General features: G+C 43.0%; 1 protein-coding gene across 2 annotated transcripts in view; it reads left to right on the forward strand.

Moving 5' to 3' along the window:
• Positions 1 to 27,541, forward strand: part of lamc3 (laminin, gamma 3) — a 169,843-nt gene that overhangs the window by 78,416 nt on the left and 63,886 nt on the right. Inside the window, exons 5-9 of one of the 2 annotated variants that reach the window (XM_017460410.2) lie at positions 4,327 to 4,515; positions 15,326 to 15,443; positions 18,330 to 18,428; positions 18,755 to 18,891; positions 20,642 to 20,761. In XM_017460410.2, the coding sequence (XP_017315899.1) occupies positions 4,327 to 4,515; positions 15,326 to 15,443; positions 18,330 to 18,428; positions 18,755 to 18,891; positions 20,642 to 20,761 (663 nt within the window). The remainder of the gene's footprint in view (positions 1 to 4,326; positions 4,516 to 15,325; positions 15,444 to 18,329; positions 18,429 to 18,754; positions 18,892 to 20,641; positions 20,762 to 27,541) is intronic. The other variant, XM_017460411.2, reaches the window with a different exon arrangement.

Consider the following 27,541-nt stretch of genomic DNA (forward strand, 5'->3'; position numbering starts at 1 on the left):
GATCATGGCTTGGGAGGTCACCTCGTTGACCTCAAGCAAAAACTTGACATTTTGCTGGAGCTCTGGAGATGAGAACGCCTCGTGGGTCTCATGCTGGAGCTCTGCAGGTGAGACTACCTCGTGGGTCTCAGGTTGAAGCTCTGGAGATGAGGTTGCCACGTTGACTTCCAGCTGGAGCTCTGGATATGAGGTCACCACGTTGACCTCTGTCTGGAGCTCTGCACGTGAGACTACCTCGTGGCTCTCAGATCGAAGCTTTGGAGATGAGGTCGCCATGTTGACCTCCGGCTGGAGCTCTGGATATGAGGTCGCCACGTTGACCTCTGTCTGGAGCTTGGCAGAGGAGACCACATAGTGGGTCTTAGGCAAAAGCTTTGGGGAGGAGGTCACCCAGTTTGTCTGCTCATAAAAGGTAGTGAATGGCAAGTCAGGTTTATCTGTGAGGCAGGCCTCCCCTAAAAGATCCTCCAGAATGGCCCTGGATTCTGGACTGCCGAACACCATCCCGAATAGTCCCACAAACTGAGTTACAGTCTGAAGTCCCCTGGATCCTATGGCTACTAGACGCTGTGCCCACTGGTGGGCTGGGCCAAAAAACGGAACCTTAGCCATTGCTTCTCGCCAAGCTTGGGGTCTGCTAGGCTTGAAAAGTACATCTGGCAGTCAACAAGAAAGTATTCAGGGTAACCAGAAAACCCATCATACAGTTCTGGGAGATCTACGACAGTCCTCTGAGGAAACTGGATTGAATCCAAAGCTGGGATGGTTTGCTTGGTTTCCTTAGCATGAAGTCTCCTCCGTCTTCCTGCTGCATCCATGTTGAGGCGAAGTATTCTGTCAGGTAATCCACATAATGAAGGTTAGGACAGCTGCAAATGCAGATAAGAGTTTAATGAGCGAGAGACAGGCAGACAAATACAAAACATGAAACAATAGTGAAGTGAAGAAACAGGCAAAGGGTCAGGCGATTGGCATAAACTGGGCAAGGCTAGAATCGAGAACAAGAAACAAAAACAAGATCAAGCAATATGAAACAAAACGAGGAACTCTGTGTAATCACTTGGTACTGTGATAACACTAACACTTCACAAAGTGCAAAGAGACACAAGGGGTTTAAATGACAAACATAATCAGGGATGAAGCACAAGACAGCTGAGAACAATGATGAGACACCTACAGGAAACAATCAATGACAATACAGTGGCGGAGACAGTAAAAAAACCATAACAAAAGCATTAGTAGAAAGTAAACAAAATCAATGTCACTGAAGACCCAAAAGCACGCGTTCGCTAAGAGCTCGTGCTTTGACCTCGCGCTTCGGGTCTCCGAGCACGCTGCAAGCTACAGCGCTAGCTCGAGGGGAAATCATGACACACTCATAATAGACTGTGTTCTACTCCTGCAGCTACAGTAGACACAGGCTCACTATAATTGGACAGATGAAGACTGAGGGGGAAAAAACAGGTGATCCTCAATTGTCCAGTTACTACAAGTCTGTGCTCACTGTAGCCTCAGATTCCTGTTCTTGGCAAACAGAAGTGAAATCTTATGTGGTCTTCTGCTGTTGTAGCCCATCTACATCACAGTTTGACGTGTTGTGCATTCTGAGATACTTTTCTGCGTACCACAGCAGTAAAGCATCATAATTTGAATTTCCACAACCTTCCAGTCAGCTTAAACCAGTGACCTCTCTCTTGGTAAAGGCCAACAGAATTGCTGCTCAGTGGATGTTTTTTTTTTTTGTTTTGTTTTTTTTGCACCATTCCGTGTAAACTCTAGAGACTGTTGCACATGAAAATCCAAGGAGATCAGCAGTTTCTGAAATTCTCAAACAAGCCTGTCTAGCACCAACCACTGTACCACAGTGAAAGTCACTGAGATCACATTTCTTCCCCATTCTAAAGTTTGATATGAACAATAACAGAAGCTCTTGACCTGTGTCTGCACGATTTTATGCTGCTGCCATATGATTGGCAGTTTGGATAATTCATTTGTCGATTTAATGAAGAAACTGCATCAGAACTGTCTCAAATTCACCCTCTCAGCACATGGCACATTTATATGCTTCTGTTTGTGTACTTTTGACTTCAAGTCGTGTGCTTCTGTTTGTATTGCCATGTGCGTTTGTTTATGTTCTAGTCTATGTCCTGTCCTGTCACTGGTTGCTTACCCTAATGTGTTCATCTGTCCTGTGTATATGGAAACCAAGCCCAAGAAATCGTACCAGCTTTGGATTCTATTTAGTTTCCTGAGTGGACTGTCATGGATCTCCCAGAGCCATATGATATTTTTTTTTTGGCTATCCTGAATATTTTCTTGCTGATTGCCAGTTCTCTTTTGCAAGCCTAACAGACCCCCAAGCCCAATGAGAAGCATTGGCTAAGGTTCATGTGGTTCTGGTTCTTCGGGGCAGGCAACCATTGGATGCAGCTTCTAGTTGCCAAAGGATCCAGTGGAGTTGAGAACATAACTTAGTTTGTTTGACTTTGTGACTGGGTTCGGGAGGCCAGAATCCAAGGCTGACCTGGAACATTTTTTGGGGGGGGTTGGGGGGGGCAGACTGGCAGATAAACTTGCCCTGCCATTTACCAGCTATTATAGGCAGGCAAGCTGGGTGGCCCCCACAGCAGAGCTTGAGGCACATGGTGGCCTCGGCCCCCGAGCTCCAGCCAGAGATACACGAGGTGGTCTCCCTTGCAGAGCTCCAGCCAGAGGTCATCATGGTGACCTTGGCTCCAGAGCTCCAGTCTGAGACCCATGAGGTGGTCTGCCCTGCAGAGCTGCAGCCAGAGGTCAATGTGGCGACCTCGGCTCCAGAGCTCCAGCCCTAGAACCACGAGGTAGTCTCGCCTGTAGACCTCCAGGCAGAGGTCAACATGGTGACCTTGGCTCCAGAGCTCCAGTCTAAGACCCATGAGGTTGTCAGAGTTGCAGAGTTCCTGCCACAGGTCAACGTGGCAACCTCATCCCCAGTGCTTCACCATGCGACCAACAAGGGGGTCTCACCATTGGAGTTCAAGCAGGAGGTCAACGAAGACATCGCTCTGCTGAGGACATCGTTCTACCTCCTTGCTCCACGTTAAGTGGAGTCACGTTAAGTCAAGTGCTCTACATTCAAGAAAGGCAGACAAGATGACCCACCAAGTCAAGCCCCATCTAAAGCTGACAACACAACTTCCCAAGCCTGGTTCTTGCTTGGATTCTGTCATGTCTGTCAAGACAAACTAGCAACTCCATTTCCCAGAATGCACCATGAAATACAAACGTGGCCAACAACTACAACTCCCAATGCAAGCCACAGACACATTAACTTCTCATAAGGACTAATCACAGGCACATCTTCATGATCACAATCGACATCACACCACACTATAATAGAGACTGAACAGTCACTAGGCTTTTGCGAAGTATTACATTAAGTTGATCTCTTCTCTGTCATGTACCAACCCTTGATCTAGTGGTTGTTAGCCTGAGCTTTGTTTACTCCTTTGACCTTGAATCTCTGCCTTGCCTGTTTTGTACTGTTTGCCTTTTTATGTGACCACTGTCTTTTGCCTTGCCCTCTGGATATTATACTCTTCATTAAAGCTCTTGACTGCAACTGCATCTGTCCTAAGTCTCCATTACGTGATGGGTGAAGGAGAATCCCGGAAGGAAGTAAGGTAATGAAAGAATGTGAGAAATTGTGCTGGAACACAGACTTTCTATGTAATATAAAGATTATAGTATTAAACATCCCAAGAGAGCTGTTTTATTAATGCATTAGTTGCTTTTGAACATTAAATACATCATGACGTCTTGTTATGATTTAATAAGTAGTTATGCACGGTGATTATGAACCCTTCCACAATGTAATAGAGAATAATTTTTCTTCATATGCAGGCAGACATTATAGCACACTGGGGACTGATAATCCTACAGTTGTTGCAGATGAAATGCAGAGTTATATTTGGAATAAAATGGGTCATTTCCCATAATGCCCCCCCCCCCCCCCCCTCGGTGGCTGAATCATAATAAGCTTGGTTTAATAAAATAAATAAATAAATAAATAATTGTGATTGGATGGTAGGGATTTAATCATTTGCACAAATGTGAGCTCATGGTGCAGGAACCTGCAGATTTCGTGTGTGTTTGTGTGAAAGACCGTGAGGAAGAGTTGTTTGGTATGAAGCATTCAGTCATGAATGTTTTCTCACTAACTTTCTTACGATATTTCTCTTTTGCCTTTTTACTTTGCCTTCTCTATACCACTTAATGACCATTGATCTCACACAGCATTCTGACTATTGCACTCCCCCTCTGTCTCTCACTTTCTACTTGGACCAGAGTGTAACTGCAGTGACCATGCGGACGAGTGCGTGTTCGACGCAGAGCAGTACCGCAGTACAGGTAGTGGTGGACGGTGTCTTGGCTGTAGGGACAACACAGCAGGGCCGCATTGCGAACGGTGCAAAGAAAACTTCTACAGATTGTCTCCACTGCTTCCCTGCAACAACTGCAGCTGTAACACTATGGGTAAGATGCAGACATGTGAACACAGATATACAGTGAAAGGATGAACATAGGGTAAATGATGAATAGACATACATATATATGTGCAATGAGAAAATTGAGTATTTTATGCAAGACAATGAGTCTTGCATAAAATGCCACCATATCTACATCTAAAGGTAAAAACAGTAAATAGGCAAAAAGGCAAGCTTCAAGGAAATTTCACCCTAAATTATGTTATCTGTAGTGACATCAAAGATGATTTTGTTTGTTTAGACTTCTTTCATCAGCATGTTGGTTTCCAACACTACCCACAATGCTGTTTGTCTACCCAGTGATCCTGGTGCCAGTGATAATTATCCCTGGCTTCATCCATACCAAGAGAGTGATACAGCAGAGCTTCAGTCCTTTAGTCTGTCCTGTTTTCTCACCATCTCATCTATGCACTCTGCTCAATCCATTAACTATCATTCTAATACCACTGTCAATGCCATCACGCAAGTCATCTCATAGATTGCTGACAAGCTGAGCCAAGTCTCTGCCAAAACTCAATGTAACTGTCATGTATGTAGCTGTATTGCATTCTGGAACTTTGAGTCTGATATTTAGATCTGGATTTCTCATTTATATGACATTAAACAATGTACGGCTGCAACAACTAAACGATAAAATCGATAAAAATCGATAATGAAAATAATTGACCACGAATTTCACTATTGATTAGTTGGGTCTGTGACGTCACTGGATAATCCCTGTCAGTGACGTCACTTCACAATGGTGAAAAATGCATTTCTAAGAATGAAACACATCTGAAAAACAGTGGAGGTCACAGGGTGAGCTTTTGTGGGGAAAATGTACAATCCAGGTTGTCCAAAACAGGAGGGTTTTATATAAAGCTCTTCAAACAAAGTGATTAACATGTTAACATGTGTAGGGAATTTAGCCCGTGGTGGGTGGAGCACAGACACACAGGAGGCTGTTTTAGTGTTGCTTGTGGATGGATCTTTATTTAAGATGGACAGTGAGGGGAGTGCTGGTGCATGTGTGTGTGTGTGCGTGTGTGTGTGTTGAAGTGTGATTGGGCGGTGAGGGTCTCAGCTGTCTTCAGTTACAGCCAGGGGGTGGAGCCTTCACTCGCGTCGGATTCGTCTGAAACAAGAAAAACACACAACAGCGATTAGCAGACAAGCACGTGTCGTAAAATATCGCCTAACACACGCCAGATACTTGCACACATGCTTGGAGATCCTCCTCTTCTCTTGTGAGTGGAATATCGCCCTTTTATATTCTCCCCTCGCCCACTAAATGGTGGAATTCTTTCCACGCGGTGTACCATTCACGAGTCATGGGTGTGTCGGAGGCCCCGCCCTGCCGCCACGTACTCTCTGGCCGTTCAAAACATTGGTGGCGCTGAACGGTGCTGTCTCTTCAGCGCCACCGTGGCAGTCGCGGGAGGAGCGATCTTCGTTTCATGTGCGACAGCCGCCGGCCTGTCGCCACAGTACCCCCCCCAGCTCCGAGCCCACTGCCATCGTGCGTCGGGCCCACAGTGCATCCGGTCACAAGAGGCCATCTGCATTCCCATGGTGGGTCCTCATTCGGTGCTGGACCTGGAAAGAGAAATCCTGCAATGAGAGGAAAAATCAGGTTAACCTGGCATTAGTGTCCTTGGCCTTTGACATCCACTGTAGTGGGGTCTGGTCTGTCACCAGGACGAAGTGCCGACCGGCCAGGTAGTATCAGAGCTCTTCGATGGCCAACTTTATCGCCAGGGCCTCTCTTTCCACGGCCGCATACTTGCTCTCAGCTGGGGACAACTTTCGACTGATGTAGAGGACTGGGTGTTCCTCTCCGTCGTAGGTCTGTGAGAGAACGCCATCCAGCCCGGTCTCTGAGGCATCTGTGTGTACAGTGAATGGGAGGGCAAGGTCTGGGTTGCATAGCACTGGGGCACTGGTGAGGTCCTCCTTTAGGGCTTGGAATGCCTGCTCTGCCTCCGCAGACCATTTCACCTGGTCTGGCTGGCCCTTCGTAAGGTCTGAGAGGGGGGAAGATATAGAGGAGAAGTTAGGCACGAACCTGCGGCAATACCCTGCCAACCCCAAGAAGGCACGTACCTGTTTCTTTGATGTGGGTCGGGGGTAGTCCTTCACTGCCTTGATTTTCTTTGCCTGTGGCTTCAGCATACCCCAGCCAATACGGTAGCCCAGGTACTGTGCCTCGGTCAGCCCTAGGTGGCATTTCTTGGGGTTGGCTGTCAGCCCGGCCTTCCGGAGTTGCTTCAGAACCTCCCCCAGATGGAACAGGTGGTCCGACCAAGTGGAGGAGTGGATGACTACATCGTCTAGGTAGGTGGCCACGAACATATGGTGGGGTCGCAGGAGTCACAGGTCGCGGACACCCTGTGGAGCCCAAAGGGGAGAACCCGGTAGAGGAGTACCCGGAGAACCCGGTACTGCCAGTGACTGGTGGCTGTGCTGAAGGCCGTCTTCGGTCTTGCATCCGGTGCTAGAGCGACTTGCCAGTAGCCTTTCATTAGGTCCAAGGTAGATATGAACCAGGCCCTCCCAAGTCACTCCACGAGGTTGTCCACTCAGGGGAGGGGATAGCTATCGAACTCGGAGACCTGGTTCAGCTTCCAGAAGTCGTTACAAAGTCGCATACTTCCGTCCAGCTTCGGCGCGACGACGATGGGGCTGGACCAGGGGCTGTTGGACTCCTCTATGATGTGGTCCCACAGCATTCGGCCAACTTCTTCCTCGATAGCCTTGCGCCGGGCCTCTGGGACACGGTAGGGCTGCTGTCTTACCACTACTCCGGGACGTGTTTTGATCACGTGGTGGACCAGCTGCGTCATTCCTGGGGAGGTAGAAAACACATCAGAAAATTGGTCCACCAACTTGGTTAGCTCCTGTCTTTGTGTAGGAGTAAGATCTTCCCCCAATTCTACCAAGGTACCCTTGCCGTGATCTGTGTCCAGAGCCGCGTACGCCGATATTACCAGCACCGGTTCTACCCACTTCTTCAGTAGATTCACATGGTAGAGTTTTTCCGCTGCTCGTTTACCGGGCTGCTGCAGGCAGTAGTTTATGGTGCCTTTTTGCTCGAGGACTGTGTACAGGCCTTGCCACCCGGCCAGGAACTTGCAGGAGCTACTGGACACTAGCAAGAGCACCCGATCGGCTGGTTGGAACTCCTGTTCTTTTCTGGGATCGGGGTGCCAGCGGGGGCTTCCTGGGGTGGTACGCTGACACTGAGGGCACCGTTGACAAAAGGCCTGATATTGGATACACCCCATAGTTAAGAGAAGAACATGAGGAGTTCCATCGACTGACACAAGAGCTATGAAGCTGTATCATGAAGGGTTTTTTTTTTTCTCTTTACTTACAATTTCTCTGTGAATTTGAATAAAATTGAATCATATCTATGGCCTCAAAGTGTCAGGTTTTTTTTATTTTTTTAATTAATACATATTATCTATAAACACCACCACTCACTACAGCAACTGATATATAATATTTTTGATATAACATGTTCTAGCAAAGTTTAAGCATGTATGCACTTTTGTGAAATGGCATTTAGTGAGTTAGCCTCTGGAACAAATACTTATTTGAAGCTAAATCCTTAAAGTTCTAATTTTAAACAATATACTCTTAAGAAATTATTTGAATATCAAAGTCACAGCAATATCATTTACATACTTATGGGAAGACGCAAGTTATTTTATTTATTAATCTAATTAATTTTTAGTAATATAAAAATATAAGGTAACTATTGTTGTGCCCAAAATTGTTATTGTTCCTGCATATTGATGAAGTGTTGACTATGAATAGTCTTTTTTTTGTGGTCCATATGATAATACAGTGATGCAATAAGTGGGCACATATCTATTTGAATAAGAGGTCAAGAATACTTGTATGCAAATATATGCCAGGTGCAAAATAAATATAATGGACTATCAATCAGAGGATTATGGTTGAGCAGAGATGTGAATCATTTGTAGGGAAGAGAAAAAACAATGATATTTAGTATAGAATCCAACATGGAGAGAATGTTTTAAAGAGAGTGATATTGAGGTACTCTTCAGGGGGGAAACAGCTTATAGCTTGCATCATCTTCAGTTATTGACGTATGCTCGGCAAGACTGTTTTGTGCCACCAGTCATGTTTTTTATTTAATTTCAGCGGCTCCAGGCACATAAACAAAAATGCAAATATCATTGGTTGGCCATTTTTTAATGCGGCGTTTCAAAAAAAAAAAAAAACCCCAGACGTTAAAAAGATTTGACGTTTGATGCCATGTGTTCCCTTTCAAAGGGAACTTCACATTGCGTTTAGCATAACGCTATGGGAGCACCTCTCGCGGGTGACCGGCATCTGAAGCTTGTGTAAAATCATGCCTATTTATAGGCCTGCCATGATCAGGTGACGTGGCAATTAAGTGCATCGCGTCATATATATATATATATATATGGCACCTGTGAACCGTGCCATCAGCCTTATTATCTTCAGCAAGACTGCATGTCGGTTGTTTGTGTAAAGAAACAAAAAGACACTTCATTTCCTCGCTATCTTTTCTCAAAATCTCAGAACTTTTCTATCCATTTAAAAAAAGAGAAGAAAAATAAGGAATGAGTGAGAGAAAAATATGAGTGAGAGAATTCAGGAAGTGTGTTACAGCTTGCTCCCGTTTCATCACGGGAATAGTGCACACTTCCTATGTGGAATGTCTAGGATAGAGCATGCGATGGCAGCCTCAAGAGGCTGCATATTGTAACGCCTACATCAGGCAGCTCCGCTCGCGACTCACTCTCTTCTTGGAAGCCGAAGCGGGTTGGGTTTCAGAGCCTCGCGGATCTGGGCTGGCTGCTGCCAAGGCAGCTAGCCGTCTCAGGTCTGGGGGATCTCTTATGGATACGGAAGAGGAGCCGGAGATGAGCGCTACTCTATCTCTTGCTCTGTCTTCCAGGTCCGGCTCTCCACTGGATTTGGGAGCTCGCATCGCAACTCCTCCTTCTGCTATGGAAAGCCAAAAGGGAAAAAAGGGGGGAAAATACACACACAAAAATAATAGTAATAATTCCTCTCTGACTCCGAGGAGCCAGAATGGTGTACTAAAAACTGAGAGCAACATATAAAGAGCTGCTTGAAGTGATTACTAAGGCTGGATGAGATTTTTTCTCCCCAGTGAAAGTGACAAAATATCAGGCTTCTGGGGGAAAACCATGCATGAGCTGTATTTATAACCGCACAATGTTGGATTATTCAGCCATTGGGGGAATAAATGGCATGGCTATTAGGCTTTTCTGAAGGTGGAGGAAGCACTCGCGAGCAACCTCTCTCCATCGACGGCAGGTAATTTAGGGGGGCCGGCTTTGCCATCCAAGCCACCGTGTAAGGCCACCGTGGCATTAGTGGGCAAGGCCTATGCAGTAGTAGTCTTGCTTGTGGGTCATTGCAGACAATGACAGTGTTGCAGGCCTACCAAGCAGACCTGCTGAGTGAGCTCGACATATGGCGGCATTCAGCCAGTTCCTTCCCTGTTGTGTCAAGTTCACCTGGGCATCCCGGTCCAGCACTAGTGCAAGGGAGACAAAGAAGGTGAGTATGGCAGCCCGCCAACCCCTGCAAACAGCCAGGGGAACCGGGTGGCCACAGTCGCGGCCTGCTACTAGGCCTGATCTGAGAATGGTCATAAAGGCCAAGCAGACAAAGAAGAGCGGTCCTGAGGGGCCATGGAGGGACGTATCGGGGGACATGAGGTTGTTAGGGCAATTAGCCCCCAGTGCTACTGTAGGGCCTCCCCTAGCTGAGGCTGTCCCAAGTTTTCAGTGTTCGCTGGTCAGCGAGCTGTCACAGGGAAACTGTGCTCACTCTCCCTCCAATAGAATGTGGAGTAGTTAACGTCACTAAAAGACCATCTGGCAATGTGGAAACTACTGCCAAATGTGTCTCCATGGGTTCTATCTACCTTAGAAAAGGGTTACCAGGTCCTGTTTATAGCTCGACCCCCCCTGGTTCAGAGGTGTGCTCACCACAGTAGCACTGTAGTCAGCACAGAGCAGAGCCCAACATTAGCACAGGAAGTAAGATCCCTCATGGACAAAGGGGCCATAGAACATGTAACCCATTCCCTGAGGGAGGGAGGTTTTTACAGCCGTTATATCCTAGTCCACAAAAAACAGGAGTATGTGGCCAATTTTAGATCTAAGTCATCTGAACTGTACTCTTTTTGGTCATACAGGTTCAAGATGCTGATGCGCAAACTTATCGTTCCACAGATTCAGTTTGAGGACTGGTTTGTGACAATAGATCTAAAAAGGTACATATTTCCACATAGAAATATCGCTAGCTTTATCCCCTTCCACCTTCACAAAGTGCATGGATGTCATTCTGGCTCCATTGTGACCCCAGGGCATCCGTGTACTAAACTACCTGGATGACTGGTTAATTCTAGCACAATCCAGGGAACTGGCGGTTCAACATTGAGATGTTGTTCTCGCCCACATGAAGAGCTTGGGGCTCAGCTTCAGCCTCAGAAAAGTATGCTTTCTCCAGTGCAGTGGACAACTTTTCTAGGGATTATAAAGATTCTACTACGACGAGGGCGTTTCTATCCCCAACATGCATAGGGTTAATCCTATTAACATTGAGCAAGTTAAAGCTGGATCTTGGCATCCCCTCCAGTCTCTATGGGAGACTATTGGAGCTTATGGGCAAGACGAGAAGTTGGGGGTTTCGTCCAAGGACGAAACCTCTGAAAGTAATCAGTGTCACGCTGCGATGCCGACGTGCTCTGAGAATTTGAGTGTCCCTGGTTTCTAGCCTTGGGTCACACTCTAGGGGTGTCTTCTTAGCACAAGGCGGTAATGACAGACACCTCCCTCATGGGCTGGAGCGCGGTCTTAGACAGCTGTCCAGCTCACGGTCTCTTGGGTGGCCCTCATCTGGAGCAGCATGTAAATTGCCTAGAAATGTGGGCCATGTTTCTAGCACTGAAATTCCTTCTTTCTCAGTTGAGAGGTCACCGTGTTTACACAACACAGTGGTGGTCTCATATATTGACCACCAGGGAGGATTATGTCCGCACCCCCTTTTCAGGCAGGTGCAACTAATTCTTCTCTGGGCAGAGGGAAAGTTTTATCAGTGAGAGCAATGTACATTCTGGGCAACTGGAATGTGGGGTCAGACATCCTGTTGAGGCAGGGACTGAGGCCCAGGGATTGGTGGCTCCATCAACAAGAGTCCATATGGCGGAGGTTTGGCCAAGCAGCACTGCATATGTTCGCCTCCGAGGAGACAACACACTGTGGTTCACCCTCACTCCTCCCACACAATTAGCGCTGGACGCGATGGTGCACATGTGCCTAAGGTCACATCTGTACACTTTTCCCCTGATCGCTCTGCTCCCACAAGTTCTTGCAAGAGTTTGCCAAGACAGTCTATGTCTGCTGCTAGTAGCACCTTATTGGCCAGCTTGAATATGGTTCTCAGAGATAATATCCCTGCTAGATGGCACTCCTTGGGAGATTCCCATCCACAGGGATCCACTGTAGACCCAGTGAACTGCTCAATAGCTACAGTCCTGGAGTTCTTACAAGAACGTTTCTCAGCGGGGTGGGCTCCTTCTACAATCAGGGTCTACGTGGCCACCATTTCTGCCAGCCACGCCCCTGTTGATGGAGCCTCTGTGTGGCGACATCCTCTAACTTCAAGGTTTATGCGTGGTGTCAGGTGGTTGAGGTCCATCTGCAGGCCACACATACCTTCCTGGCACCTTTCTGTGGTCCTGAAAAGTCTGTCAGGTGCCCCATTTGAGCCCTTAGAGTCAGCCTCTGAGAAGCTTCTGACTCCAAAGGTAGATATTCTACAGGCCCTGACATCTCTCAAGCGAGTAGTAGATCTACAAGCTCTCTCAGTTCCTGCCTTGCCTTTACCCCTGGATTAGCCAAGGCCTTCCTGTATCCTAGGATCCTGGATTATATTTCTAAGGTGCCTACATCTGCTCCCCAGCCTGTGGTCTTGCAGGCTTTCTGCCCTCCTCACCTCACACCGGAACAAGAGAGAATGCACCTGCTGTGTCCAGTAAGGGCTCTCTGTACTTAGGTCCACCGCTCCGGCCAGTGACGTAAGTCAGAACAGTTGCTGGTCTGCTTTGGCGGCAGTAGAGGTAATGCTGTGTCAAAGCAGTGCATCTCTAATTGGATAGTGGAAGCAATCTCTATCGCATACGGTCTCGCTACGCCTCTGGGCATAAGGGCTCATTCCACTAGGGCGGTCGCCTCTTCAATGGCTTTGTCCATCGGGGTATCCTTACAGGATGTGTGTGCTGCTGCAGGGTGGCCTATGCCACACATTCATTCGATATTACAGCCTGAATATTCATTCCTCCCCGGGCTCAAGTGTCTTGTAGTAACCCTCGGGGTGGGTCTTTTTGAACAGGCCATTCCATTGCTATGATGGAGTGGGTATTCTCCTTCCCATAGTGTTATGCTAAACGCAATGTGAAGTTTCCTTTGAAAGGCAACGTCTTTGAGAAGGGAATGAGACACGTAGCGTTGTCATACCGGGGTGGGCCTGTGAATTTTGTCTTCGCTTCAGATAATAGAGGCTGACGGCGCGGTTCACAGGTGCCATATATATATATAATGCGATGCGCTTAATTGCCACGTCGCCTATAAATAGGCATGATTTTACACAAGTTTCAGATGCTGGTCGCGTGCGAGAGGCACTCCCGTAGTGTTATGCTAAACGCAACGTCTCATTCCCTTCTCAGGGTACAGGGTTACATGAGTAACCCAGACGTTTTACAGGTGGGTGTGAACACTCCCACTGACAGCCACTGGTTTAGACACGGGGCGTTAAACTGACCATTTAACCCGCTTGGAAAAACGTCCCGGTGTGAACGGGCCTTCAGACAGTGCGCAATAGAAAGGAAACGCAATAACTCTTGACTAAAATATTAATTTTGATAAAATATGTTGTTTGACGTTATATTTAGCTTCAAAACTCTATGTGAAACCAAAGTAATTGTGTGTTGTTTTTTTTATGAGAGCTGTAATTGCAATGGGATTATAAGAGGTAATTGTATATAAATTTTACAAGTGTCATACATTTACAGAATAAGGAAATGATGGTAACATGTTATGTTCAGATGAGTGAATGTGTGTGTTACTCACTGATATGACTACCAGTTTTGCTTTTGTTTTTCTTTTCTTTTTTTAGTGATTTAACTTCTGCTATAAAGCTTGTGGACAATCAGTTGTCTTTTGTTTTCATAATATAACATTAATATATTTTTTAAAACATTCTTTGCAGAACATATAGCATAGCCCACATACAACCCCAAATATGTTGGGCCGCTGTGTAAAACGTAAATAAAAAACAATGCAATGATTTGCAAAAAAAAAAAAAAAAAGATACTCTTTTTATACCCAGTCATGTTACTGTCCTGTTGCCAATGAACCTCGAGTTGTTTCTTTGTAGTAACACTTTTCCAACCTTTTGTTGCCGCTGTCCCAACTTTTTTTTATCCAACAAATTAAAAATTACCTTATTTGTTGTCTTCAAAAGGTACATTTACTCAGTTTAAACATTTTACATTTATTTATTTATTTATTTATTTATTTATTGTAAAATACAGAAAATAAATATCAGCCTTTTAATCCAACTAAACGATTAATTGAATAAATAATTGACAGATTAATCGATTATCAAAATTATCATTAGTTGCAGCCCTCAAACAATGCTGATGGTGAGTGAGAAAATGGGCACTTGCTATTGGTGCTAACAGTGAAACCTGATTATCACATAAGCTTGAAATCACTGAAAGTTTTGTTTTTTGAAACACCTTTGTAACTGCTTTGTAACATCTTTGTAACCAGCAATGTCCCCATGACATCAGTGCAGCAGCTATCCACTAAAAGTCTCATAGGTATAAGAAATGAAAATGCAGCCTCAACCAAGAAATGAGCACCAGAATAGCTAAAGACTTCACAAATGGTTCAATTTAAACATGTTCAATGTGTTGGATTTTTCCTTTAACCTTAATATCTTATCTTAATATCTAAATAACTTTTAACCTTAATCTTTTGTTTGTATACGTTTTGTGAAAGAAGACTTTATTTGAACAATGTCACAATGTTCTGATAAGACTAAATGTAAAAGTCTTAAGTGGGTTGTTTTATCCCCACAAAACACTAACACACACATACACACTTGCACTCTCACAGGATTAGGCATCCACTGGCCTATATGTCACTGTTGCTAAATGTTTTTTATGCCTGTAGCTTATTCTAACCTTAACCTTTTAGGAACCCTTGGTTCTTACATTTTTTTCCTAAGAAAAAGCTGTGTGCTGTGTAAAACAAACATGATTTATTATGGGAACCAACAAAATGTCCCTGAAGCAATAAAATATTCATGCTTCCTTTTCATGGTGTGCATTAGATTCAGATAAAGGCAGTAAAGCATACTGTAGCCCCCACAGAGTTCTGAGGATTTTCTTTTAACCTCTGCTGTAAGCAATGACTGAATAGCAATAGACAATCTATCCAAATCACATATAGGTCCCATCAACACTGTAAAAAATAGTAATTAGTATCTGATCCCTAAATAATATACTAAACTTCTTCAATTGAGCACCTTTTTAGATGAAAATCTATTAAAACAGTCATTAAAATATCTCTGCTACAGAGTCAGGCTGTAGGCTATATGAATAAAACACATACTAAATTTGTAAATGTACATGTTGAGTCAATAATCCTGTTGTAGCTGTGGAAGCAGATGTCTATAAATAATTTTGAAACTCATTTTCCCTCTCTACCTTTCTCCAGGCTCTGTGAGTCTGCTGTGTGATGAGGAAGGCGTGTGTCTCTGCAGGCCAAGTGTGATAGGGGTAAAGTGTGATGTCTGCAGACCTGGCTTTCACTCCCTTGGACCAGGGGGCTGCAGGTAATGGCAATGCTAATCTATTACTCATATTTAAGAATATCTACAGTCTTGTTTAGCCAAACTCTCTTATGGAAGTACATCAACTCTACAGGAGGCATTTCCTCATCCTTATTTTTACTATGAACCATATTGAAATTGAATACTTTTAACTCCTTAGATTCCATATTGTCCTTCAGTACTCATGGGTCATTCCATTTCATGTGGTCCAATGCAGGTTGCTTGACCATTTTTAATTTTCCTTTTTTTGTTGTTGTTTTTTTTTGAGTGATTACCTCTATGTATTGGCATTGCAAAACCACCAGTTCTTTTTAAAATGTTTACTTTGTTTAACTACAATGGCCATCTTTGTGTCATGGCACACAACCAATTTTGGTTATACAGCTGTTTACAGAAACCTCAATATATCGGCACAGGCTGGTCCTAATTTCTCGGAATAAAAACTCATTTCTAGGGCACATTACAAGCTACATGGACATATATAAATATTTTGCAGATTCATGTATTTTAGACTTAGAACTTCAGTCCAATATAATGCTAAAGATTGCTTATAGTTCCACATTTAGGGTCAGTTCATAATTGGAAGGGTCTTTTTTATTTTATTTATGTATTTATTTATTTATTTGTTTGTTTGTTTATTATAGAGGGTACCTAGGTAAGTGTAGTGTGCGTGCAGAACATTTCAGGTATGAGTCTTTTCTTTTTTATGGTGGTGAGAGTGCAATATTTTAAAATTCCCCTCAATTTCGGGTTGAATATCTCTGTTGGGGGACCAGATATAAACCTCAGTACTAACAAACAGAGCTATGGAGTTGTTTCAATCAGCAAAGATGAGCATCTGTACCCATAGCTTAATAAGATGTTCTCTTTTGCTGGATTCATAGAGGATGATGTCTCCTTTTGCTTCCATATAAAAATGAAATATCAGCCTTTAATAATTCAAAATTAAGCATGTTTAGGTGTTTATGGTTAGCAAGTTTTGTAAATTTGCTAGCTAGTTTTGTTTTGTAGTATCACCTTAGTACTCATTTGAAGAGAGAGAGAGAGAGAGAGAGAGAGAGAGAGAGAGAGAGAGAGAGAGAGAGAGAGAGAGAGAGAGAGAGAGCATCCGGAAAGTATTCACAGCGCTTCACTTTTTACACCTTTTGTTATGTTACTGCCTTATTCCAAAATGGATTAAATTCATTATTTTCCTCAAAATTCTACAAACAATACCCTATAATGACAACGTGAAAGAAGATTGTTTGGGTTGTTCCTGGTATGCAGTGGTTAGTAACTACTAAAAGTGAACCACTGAAGGTCAATCAGTGAACCGGTGACAGCATCTTGGGTGCCCAAGGCTCACTGATGCTCGTGGGAAGCGAAGGCTAGCTCATCTGGTCCGATCCCACAGAAGAGCTACTTTAACACAAATTGCTGAAAAAGTTAATTCTGGCTATGGTAGAAAGGTGTCAGAACACACAGTGCATTGCAGTTTGCTGTGTCTGGGGCTGTGTAGCTGCAGAGTGTACCGGGCAGAGTGCCCATGCTAACCTGTGTCCACCACCGAAAGCACCTGCAATGGACATGTGAGCATCAGAACTGGACCATGGAGCAATGGAAGAAGGTGGCCTGGTCTGATGAATCACATTTTCTTTTACATCATGTGGACAGCCAGGAGCCAGCACTGTAGGAAGACAGTAAGCCAGCAGAGGCATTATGCTGCTCTGGGAAATGTTCTACTGGGAAACCTTGAGTCCTGGCATTCATGCGGATGTTACTTTGACACGTATCACTTATCTTAACATTGTTGTAGACCAAGTACACCCCTTCATGGAAACAGTATTACCTAATAGCCGTGGTCTCTTTCAGCAGGGTGATGCGCCCTGCCACACTGCAAAAATTGTTCAGGAATGGTTTGAGGAACATGACAAAGTGTTCAAGGTGTTGACTTGGCCACCAAATTTTCCAGATCTCAGTCTGCTCAAGCATCTGTGGGATGTGCTGGACAAATATGTCAGATCAATGGAGGCCCCACCTCACAACTTACAGGACTTAGAGGATCTGCTACTAATATCTTGGTGCCAGAAACCACACAACACCTTCAGAGGTCTGTTGGAGTCCATGCCTCGATGGGTCAGAGCTCTTTTTGAGGCACAAGGGGGACCTACACAATATTAGGCAGGTGGTTTTAAAGTTATGGCTTATTTTAAAATAGTATGAGCAGATCAGTGTCCAAACTGTGACTGGTAGGTGTTTTGCATTTTTGGCCATAAAGAAACAAATCAAGAATACAGTGCAGTATAAAATAAAGAAGTGTAATACAATACATCAAGCACATCAAATACAAACATCCATGCTTTGTCTCTCTCTCTCTCTCTTTCTCTCTCTCTCTCTCCCCATTTTAGCTTGTGTGAGTCTGTATGCTGGTGTATGAATTAGCTGGTTCGGTGGAGCAGAGCAGAATAGACCAAAATTGATGAGTGGAAGAGTGGAGAGAGAGAGAGATACTGAGAGAGGGAATGGGGAAAAATCAAGAGAAAAGGAGAACCAGGCTGGAAAGACAGAGAGAGAGAGAGAGATACTGAGAGAGGGAATGGGGAAAAATCAAGAGAAAAGGAGAACCAGGCTGGAAAGACAGAGAGAGAGAGAGCAAGATAGAGGCAGACTGCCAGCATGTGCGTGATAATTGAATTATAAGTAATTGAGAGCTCATTAAAACATAGCAGCTAGACTACAATGTTGATTAGAAGGCTTTGTTTGCATGACCTTCAATGTGTAAAAGACACTACATAAATATGATGGGTTTTTACTATTATTTATATACAAAACACCTTTAGTACCCTTAAAACCAGCTCTGGGAGGCAGAGTAGTGTGCAATGCAAGCATTTATTTGGGTTGTTTTTTTAGGTTGTGTGAGTGTGATGAAAGGGGCAGTGTAGGCGTGTGCTCAGCTGGAGATGGAAGCTGCTACTGCAAATCCAATGTGGAAGGACACTCATGTGACAGGTGACCTTTTCACACACACAAACAACACAAACTTGCTAATACATTGGATGTATTGTATGTTTGGATGGTACGATCCAAAAGTCTGATTTACTATCAACTGTTGTTTTTTTTTTATTATTATTATTTCTTAAGCTATTGCACAATAATGCAGTCAGCAGTGCTAAACAAGATAACATCATTGTCAGATATGAGTAAAACTATTCTTAATTACTGACTTATTTACTAAATAAATACAGTTCTAGGTAGTGGACACAAGTGCTGGTTACCCTACTATATCAGATCAATATCTGTTTTTGCTGCATGTGATGTGACGTGTGTGCCCTTAGATGCAAACCTGGCTCCTTCAACCTCCAACCTGACAATCCACATGGCTGTCAGATGTGCTTTTGCTTTGGCCACTCACTAGCATGTTCATCCTCCAATCAGCATGTGGCTTTCAACATTACCTCCAACTTCCTTGAAGGTAATCAATCAAGAAAAATATGCTTTGAGCAGTTAATGAGGTCACACCTACACCGTACTGCGTTATTAAACTTTATAATGTATTTTTATGTAGTCTAATGGACTCTAATCCTGTATTTAGGGGCCCAGCCCCGAAGAGGCTTACAATGGCTGAAAACGCATGAAACTTTACATTTCTAATGATATTGCAGTTTAGCATAGGTGTGCCTCCAAAGCTCTCTAGGTTTTGAACGCAAAATGAACATGCAACCCATGTAGTGCACGAAAAGTCAGGAAAATTTGGTATACTCATCACACTTTGCCCAAATTTTATAAGTCTTTGGTAATTTCTTTTAGATTTTGTCCAATTGACTCCATAGTGCCCCCTAACATTTCTGAATGAGTTTATTCTTGTGGTTGCCACAAAATTTGTCTGACATTTACGAATTTTGGTCTATACATTGTCCACATCATGTCAGACATATTTCCCATTGGCTTGTATTAGCTCTGCCCAGGAAGTCAGACATTTTGAAAGTTTTGTGTCGCTTCATATAATTTTAACAAACTCCTTCTACAAAGATAATCAGATTCACTTGAAATGTAATTATTATAAACTCCAGACATATGTGATTATAAATTGCGAAGGAATAGTGGATATCTTAAATGAGGATGTATGTCAAGCAAATCTATTGCCCACCATTACAACAGTAAATCAGATTCAAAGACAATTGGTTTGACAGTCATGAAATTTGGTATGACCATAAATGTCATCATTGTATAAATTTTTAACATTGGTTTGAGTGACTTCACCCAACAGAAAGTTGGCCAATTTTGGAATTCAGGCATTTTTTCCATATTTTTCAGAAACTTTCATATTCCACCTAGATAGTTCAGCAGATTACACTTAAATTTGGTTAGAATAAACTTCAGATATATGTGATTATTAATTGCCAAGGAATAGTAGATATCTCAAATGAGGACATGATGGCTGCAAATTGATTTGCATGAGATGCCATGCCAAACTAGGATGTGGACATTACTTGATGTTTGGTTTGATCAGCTTCAACTTGCACATGGCCACTAATGGGTCACTCCTGATTGCAGCATTGTGACAAATATGAGTCATTATCGCGCCTCCTAGACTGAAACTGCACTTTAAAAAGAGTTTTTATGAGGTCCAGTCATCAGTGTCTGCAACTCACTAATGCTCTTGTGGCTGAATGAACAAATCCCCACAGCCTCACTCCAAATCCAGTAGAAAGCCTCTCCAGAAGAGTGGGTTGTTTTTTAAAGAGCACATAGAGTACAGTACACTTGATTTCTTTACATAGCTTAAATACATTTTACGGAAAATTTTATCATCTAAATGGACAATAGAAATGGGTATAAAATAGCTCTAAGTGTTTGGACATCTCAATTGACCATATTACTGGTAATATTCATAGTTAACTGCTATAGCGTTTACAGGATCTTTTCCTTAATAAAATGCACTTGCATGACCTGGGGAGATAAAACAAACTTCATGAGAACCAATAAGAAATATCCATTAAAGCACAACCTGTCAAATTTCTAACCAATCAAGGAGCATGCAGGTGTGCAAACAATTTGGTGCTCTTTAAAACCAATGAAATTTGAAATAATCTGAACCAAGTGAAAAAGATGCAATGTCACAAAAAAGGGACTCTTCTACAGCAAACATTCTAGCTGTGGAAGCAGCCTTAAACATTTGCGTGTGTGCGTGTATGTTTGTGCATGTGCGTGCATTTCCTAAGACACTGATGGCTGGCTTGGTGAGGTCTCAGGACATCATGAAGCCCCCTTAATATGGAAAGAGGGAGAAGTCTACCTGCTACCTTACAGTGAGGAAGACGTCGGTTACTACAAAGCACCAGGTAGAAGATCCAGTTCATTGTACATTTAATTACAGCCATGACTGACATACAGTTGAGCTCATAAGTTTACATACATGCCTTTAGGATTTTCTAAAGAACAATGGGCAGTTCAACTGCTCAGGACAAGGGAGTCATGAACATCACAAAACATAAAAAAACAATTGTTGATCATCCACGTAACAACACACAGAATTAAGAATCGAGTGTATATAAACATTTGAACTGGTTCATTTGTGTAAATTATGCAAAGCATATGTAAACTTATGACCTCAACTGTATATAGGGAGTCTGGAGAGAATTTTGTGGGCAGGACATTAAAATGTTAAAAATGATACATGAAGTGATTTAGTACATATGAAATATGAAAATGGTGCCAGTTACAGTAAATGTAATTTCATGCAAGTTCAACTGAACTTTCTTTGGGCTAATCCATGATGGCTTTAGTACATGGAATCCCAACATACAACAAAAAATTAATGAGAGTGGAAGGTTTTTACTTTCATGCAGGCACGAGTGAGCAGTCAGATATGGATCTCCTGGGACAAACAAAGTTCAATATTCATTCATTGATCCTTAGCAGTTGCCTGCTCAGGGGTGCAGTGGTTTCAATTAGGCTACTAATTTATATTTTGAACTAATAGAACCAACTAAATCTGTTTAAAAATATTGCATATATGTACAAACAAAAATAATAACTGAGAGATGTTAAAAATATAACAGTCCCATATACATCTCTAATTGAGACCAATTATGAACTCAAATGATGTAGCTGAGGAACTGTCAGATCCAGAATTCACACAGCAAATTTACAGTACTGGCATTTCTTACCTGCTTTTTTTTCCCTTCTGTTTTCTGGTGCATAGTAGTGAGTTTAGTATCTGCTTAGGAAAGAGACACCTCCCAACTTCCATTTTTGGACACTTTGACTTCTAGCTTTAATGCAAACACAGATATAGATATGAATATTTGTACTAAGCAAATACAGATAAAGTTGCATTGCGTTACACCCTTAACATGTAGTAGTTATAAAAATGAAATCCTTCCTGACACTTTCTGCATGTGTTAGTTTTTGTTTGCTTGTCTGTTTGTTTTGCTATAACATTATTACTATTCTAAAAACCAGGATACTGAGCAAGACTCAACAAGCAGGCCCTAGTTTTAGAACCTAAAATCAGTTTTAAATGTGTAGACATTAGCCTAAAGGTCTATTTTCGAGTCCCTGTCCTCAGTATGCAGCAAGTACTAAACAGGATGAGAAACTTGGCTACCCTGAATCAGCGCCTTTAACAGTGTAATTTAGCGTTACTGTGAAACACTTAGCCGAAACATCTCAGGCTGATCACTGTAGGAGCAATCCTGTTACAGCATGTCTTTAAAGCTTCCACTCCAAACTATGATCAAAGCACAGCCTACTCATAGACACTGCTCCAGGCTAAATGCCTTCCAAACGTGAACATCAAAATAAAGCTTTTGGCATCTGCTTTAATGCACAACTTTAAGGACAAATGATAAAGAGAACTCATTCTGCACATGGTCAGTGTGTATTTATGCTGCAGACTCATCCATCTCTCTTTCCCCAAGCTACCAGCCTGTTTCACATCGTTTTGCAACACTTTGTGGCATTGTTCCTTATCATCAAGCCACAGGACTCTCATGTGTTTCTCTGACCGTCGAAAAATAGCTAAGATCAATTGCTCCCACGTCACCATTAACAATAACATTTTCTCTCATCTCTTCCCTCTTATAACTCCCTATGCTCAATTCTCCCCCCTGCATTGGTTTTCTTCAAAGATTAGACTACAGTAGCCCTTTATCTCTTTTTCCTTTTTCAACCAATTTCTAATTTGCTTGCTGCGCTCCCATTGGTAATCCTCCCCATGTGGTGTAAGCAAGCAAGACGGGTGAATTTTCTTTGATATTTGCTAATCTGCATATCACATACAGTATTTTTGAGGTGGGTTTTATTGAGAACTGTTTGTGTATGCAGCACTGGAACTTCATTTCGGGCATTATCTAGTACCATAATATACAAAACATTTACTAGTTTGGAGTAGTGATGGCATAAAATAAAAGGGAGAGTAGTTTTGAATGGAGCAGCATGTTTTGCTAAACCACTTCAGGTTGAATGGTGCCAAGTGAGGCAACAGGCACAGAGACACAAACTCAGCCTCTGCCGGTCAAATCAATTTGTCTATGTGTGTTTTTCCTGCAGGTCAATGTGCCCATGTGCCCCATAGTGAGAAAACAGAGTAGAACATTTTTCACAAGCTGAGACATAAAAAACATGCACACACTACAAATTCACACACATTGAAATCAGTCACAATCTTGCACACCTAGAGAGATGCAGTGGAAGGAGTGTGCTAGGGGCAGGATAGAAGAGAGGGATGAAAAGAGGACCCTAAGGTTAGGAATCTCAATCCGCTTAACATTGTCCATGTTTTTAGATATACCCATAAATCTCAAGCTTGAAATAAGTATTTTTGCCAGCACGGATATTTACTTACAAAACTGCTGTTACTCTTAGAATACATATAAGGAACAATACTGCACTAATATTGCACTAGTTATAGATATGGTGTTGCAACATATAATTTACAAGATGTAAAATATATATTAAGGTGTGTCTGATTTTACAGACACACCTTAATATATATTTTACATCTTGTAAATTATTATTGTTTGGAATATGCTGCAACACCATATCTAGCAATGTATACTGTATATAAACTCAGCAAAAACAAGAAATGTCCACTCACATTCGACTGCTTTTATTTCCAGCAAATTTCTTAACTTGAGTAAATATTTGTATAGTTTGCCAAAAAGTCTGCATACCCCTTGCAGAATCTGCTTAATCTTAAATTGCTGGAAACATTTCTTTGAGATTTTGGTCCATGTTGACATCACAGAATTCGTTCATATTTTTCAGGTGCACTTTCCTGCTTCAAATTAAAACATACCCCAAAGGTGTTTTGGGTTCAGATCTGGTGACTGGAAGGCCACTCATTTAACTCATTGTCATGTTCATAACACCAGTTCGAGATGACTTCTGCCTTATGACATGGTGCATTATGCTGGAAGTAGCCACTAAAAGATAGGTAAATTGTTGCCATGAAGGGATGCACATGGTCAGTATCAATAGTCAAATAGGCTGTGGATTCAATAGAAGTTTGATTGGTATTAATGGGCCCAAAGTGTACCAAGAAAACATAAAGGTAGCCCGAAGGGAAGAACCCAATATTGGTACGTGTTGTGTCCAAACGTGAACCTCAGGAACTTCCTGTGATGGGGCAATATTTCTATCTGGAAATATGTGTCTTTTAGATCTATAGTCACAAACCAGTCCTCAAACTGAATCTGTGAAATGATAAGTTTGAGCGTCAGCATCTTGAACCTGTAAATCCAAAGATTACGGTTCAGATGAGGCAGATCTAAAATTGCCAGCATACTCTCATCTTTTTTGCGGACCAGGAAATAATGGCTGTAAAAACCCTCAGGGAATGGGTTACATGTTCTATGGCCCCTTTGTCCAAGAGGCATCTTATTTCCAGCACTAACGTCGGGCTCTGCTCTGTGCTGACTACTGTGGTGAGCACACCTCTGAACCGGGGGGTCGAGCTCTGAACTGGACCCGGTAACCCTTTTCTATGGTACACAGAACCCATGGAGACACATTGGCAGTGTCTTCCATGCTGCCAGATGCTCTTTTAGTGACGTTACCGCTTTCACTTTCTTTTGGAGGGAAGGCATCAGATTTTCATTGCCCTATGACAGCTCGCTAACCAGAGAACACTGAAATCTTGGGAGCCTTGGCTAGGGGAGGCCCTACAGTAGTACTTGGGGCTAACTGACCCGACAACCTTACGTCCCCTGATATGTCCCTCTGCAGCCCCTCAGCATGCTCCTTCTTGGTCTGCTTGGCCTTTATGATCATTCTCAGATCAGAACTATTAGCAGGCTGTAACTGTCACCGCCTGGTCTCCCTGGCTCTCCGCGAACGGAGGCGGGCTGCCATACTCTGCTTTTGTGCCTCCCTCGCACTAGCGCTGTCCAGGGCTCCACTCATGGATGCCTGGGCAAACTCAACACGACGGGTAAGGAACTGGCTGAATGTTGCTGTATGTCAAGCTCACTCAGTAGGTCTGCTTTGTAGGCCTGCAACACTGCCATTGTACGCAGTCACTGCCACATAGGCATTGCCCACCAACGCCGAGGTGGCCTTACATGGCTTGAATGGCAAAGCCGGCCCCCCAAATTACCTGCTATCGATGTAGAGAGGTAGCTCGCAAGCGCCTCTTCCACCTTCTGCATAGCTAAATAGCTGTGCCGTTCAAGCCCCATGATGGCTGAATAATCCGACGTCATGGGGTTACAAATACGGCTAGTGTATGGTTTACCCCAGAAGTGTGATATTTCATCATGCACTTCTGGAAAAAAGGGGAGCTTTCTGTGGTGTGAGGGAGATTTATTTTCAATGGGGCAAAAGCGCTTGTCCAGCCTGCTATGAGCCACTTCCTCTTCACCCGGGCTAGTCTAGACTTAGTTTTTCAACTGCCTTAGAAATCATTTCAAGTAACTCTTTAAATGCTTGAGAGCTGCTCTCCATTTTTGGTGGATTTTTGGCTCTTTGGAGTAGGGTTTTTTTTTTTTTTTGACTTTCCATAGTGGAAGGAGGAGTTGCAACACAAGCGCCAAACTCCGTCAGAGAGCCAGACCTGGAAGACAGAGCAAGAGATAGAGCAGCGCTCATCCCTGGCTTCTCTTCCAGATCCATACGAGATCACCAGGACGTGAGCTGACTGGCTGTCTCGGCAGCGGCTGGCCCAGATCCGCGAGGCTCTAAAACCCACCTCCCTTCGGCTGAGAAGAGAGGGAGCCAAAACCGGAGCTGCCTAATTGTAAGGTGTTCAGGATGCACACAGTCACCTCTCGAGAGCTGCCCTGCATGCTCCAACCCTAGACACTTCACACAAAAAGTGTGTCTGTCCCCCTTGCTGTGATGAAACGGGAGCAAGGTGTGACATACTTCCTGAATTCTCTCTCACTCATGTTTCTCTCTTTTTGTAAAAATGAATAGAAAATTAAAGAGAATTTTTGTTCTTTTTTTAAAAAGATAGAGAGGAAAGAGTTTTTTTGTGAGTATTACACAAATGACCGACCTGCAGTCTCACTTAAGATAATAAGGGTGATGGCGCAGTTCACAGGTGCTGTTTTTATATCACACAACTTGCTTAATTGCCATGTCACCTGATCACAGCAGGCCTATAAATAGGCATGATGTTTCACAAGCTTCAGATACCGGTCACGCATGAGGGGGCTTCCCCCAGCGTGATGCTCATGCAACATTGAGTTCCCTTTGAAAGGGAACCAATATCTCTAAATAGAGAGAACTTGAAACAGTGGTGAATCTTTCCAGAAGTGGTTGGCCTACCAAAACTCCTCATAGAGTGCACTGACGATCTGGAAAGGCACAAAAGAACAAAAATCAACATCTAAGGTTCTGCATGCATCAATTGCTTCAGAAAACATCAGGGTTAATGATACCACCATTGGATAACAGACTGGGGAAAACAGTATCCATGGGAGGGTTGCAAAAACCACTCTTGTCAATGACCCACAAGATTTTTGTGATAATGTTCTGTGGACTGATGAGTCAAAAGTGGTCAAAAAACTTTTTGGAAGACATGGGTCCCATTATATCTTGCATAAAGCTAACACAGCATTCCACAATAAGAACATCCTACCAACATGGAGGAGATACTGTGAAGGTGTGGGGATGCTTTGCTGCTCCTGGGCAACTTGCTATTATTAATTCTGTTATTATTATTATATTCTTAATTGAGATGCTGTGGCAGGACCTTAAATGGGCAGTTCTAGCCAATTAAAAAAAAAAACTATCCAGGAGATAACACCAAAGCAGCAAGAATATCAGATTCAAAAACATTTCTTACATGAACTGATTGAATTAAAATTAACTTGTTGAAACGTGAAGAGCTGTACTGTAAATAGGAATAATGATATTCAAAAAAAAAAAGAAAAAAGAAAAGAAAGAAACCATATTTACCTAGTATGTCCAAAACATGGCAGTGTATGCAATAATCATCCAGTGATGCATGTGGTTCAAAGAAAGTAAGAGAAAAGACTAGCAATGTAAAAGATATCATTAAGGTCTCGTCGAGACAGTGCAGCTAAATTAAAATGCATTTTCAAAAAAAATCTGAAAGATATTCTTAAACAGTTTAGTGTTAAGCCAAGTTCTAATACTCTAAATAGAATATTAGAATAGTTTAGAGAACTAGAGCATTATTCTTAAATCATTTTATGGATTGGAGAGCTACCAGTATACAGCAAATCAATGTTCTCTTCAAGCCAGTCACCAGTCAGTCAGAGAGAGGTCTGTGAGAGGTTTGAGACAAAGCTGTGTCCAGTGTGTGCTTCAGGCAGTGCAGCAGATGCAGCAGTTAAGTATGAGCAGCTCAAGCCAGAAAGAATGATACCAAAGCAGAAAAGTCGTTGGGACCTTTTGAGAAAAAGCTGATTCAGGCATTGGAGATGGTTGCTTCTGCATGGCACAGAATCCCTAACGCATCATTTTCTGATGATTTTTCACAAGAATCTGTTAGCAGCTCTGAAGCACCTTCCTTCCCCCAAATAAAGCCAAAGTCAAAATCCATTAGTCACAATTTGACCCCTGGGAGTCGGTAGGGCTATATAGCAGGCTATGTGCTTGTTATAGTGGGCTTATTAGGGCATATAACATTATTAGTAGTATTTTTCCAG

The sequence above is a fragment of the Ictalurus punctatus genome, chromosome 28, assembly GCF_001660625.3.
Source record: "Ictalurus punctatus breed USDA103 chromosome 28, Coco_2.0, whole genome shotgun sequence".
NCBI classification, from domain to species: Eukaryota; Metazoa; Chordata; class Actinopteri; order Siluriformes; family Ictaluridae; genus Ictalurus; species Ictalurus punctatus.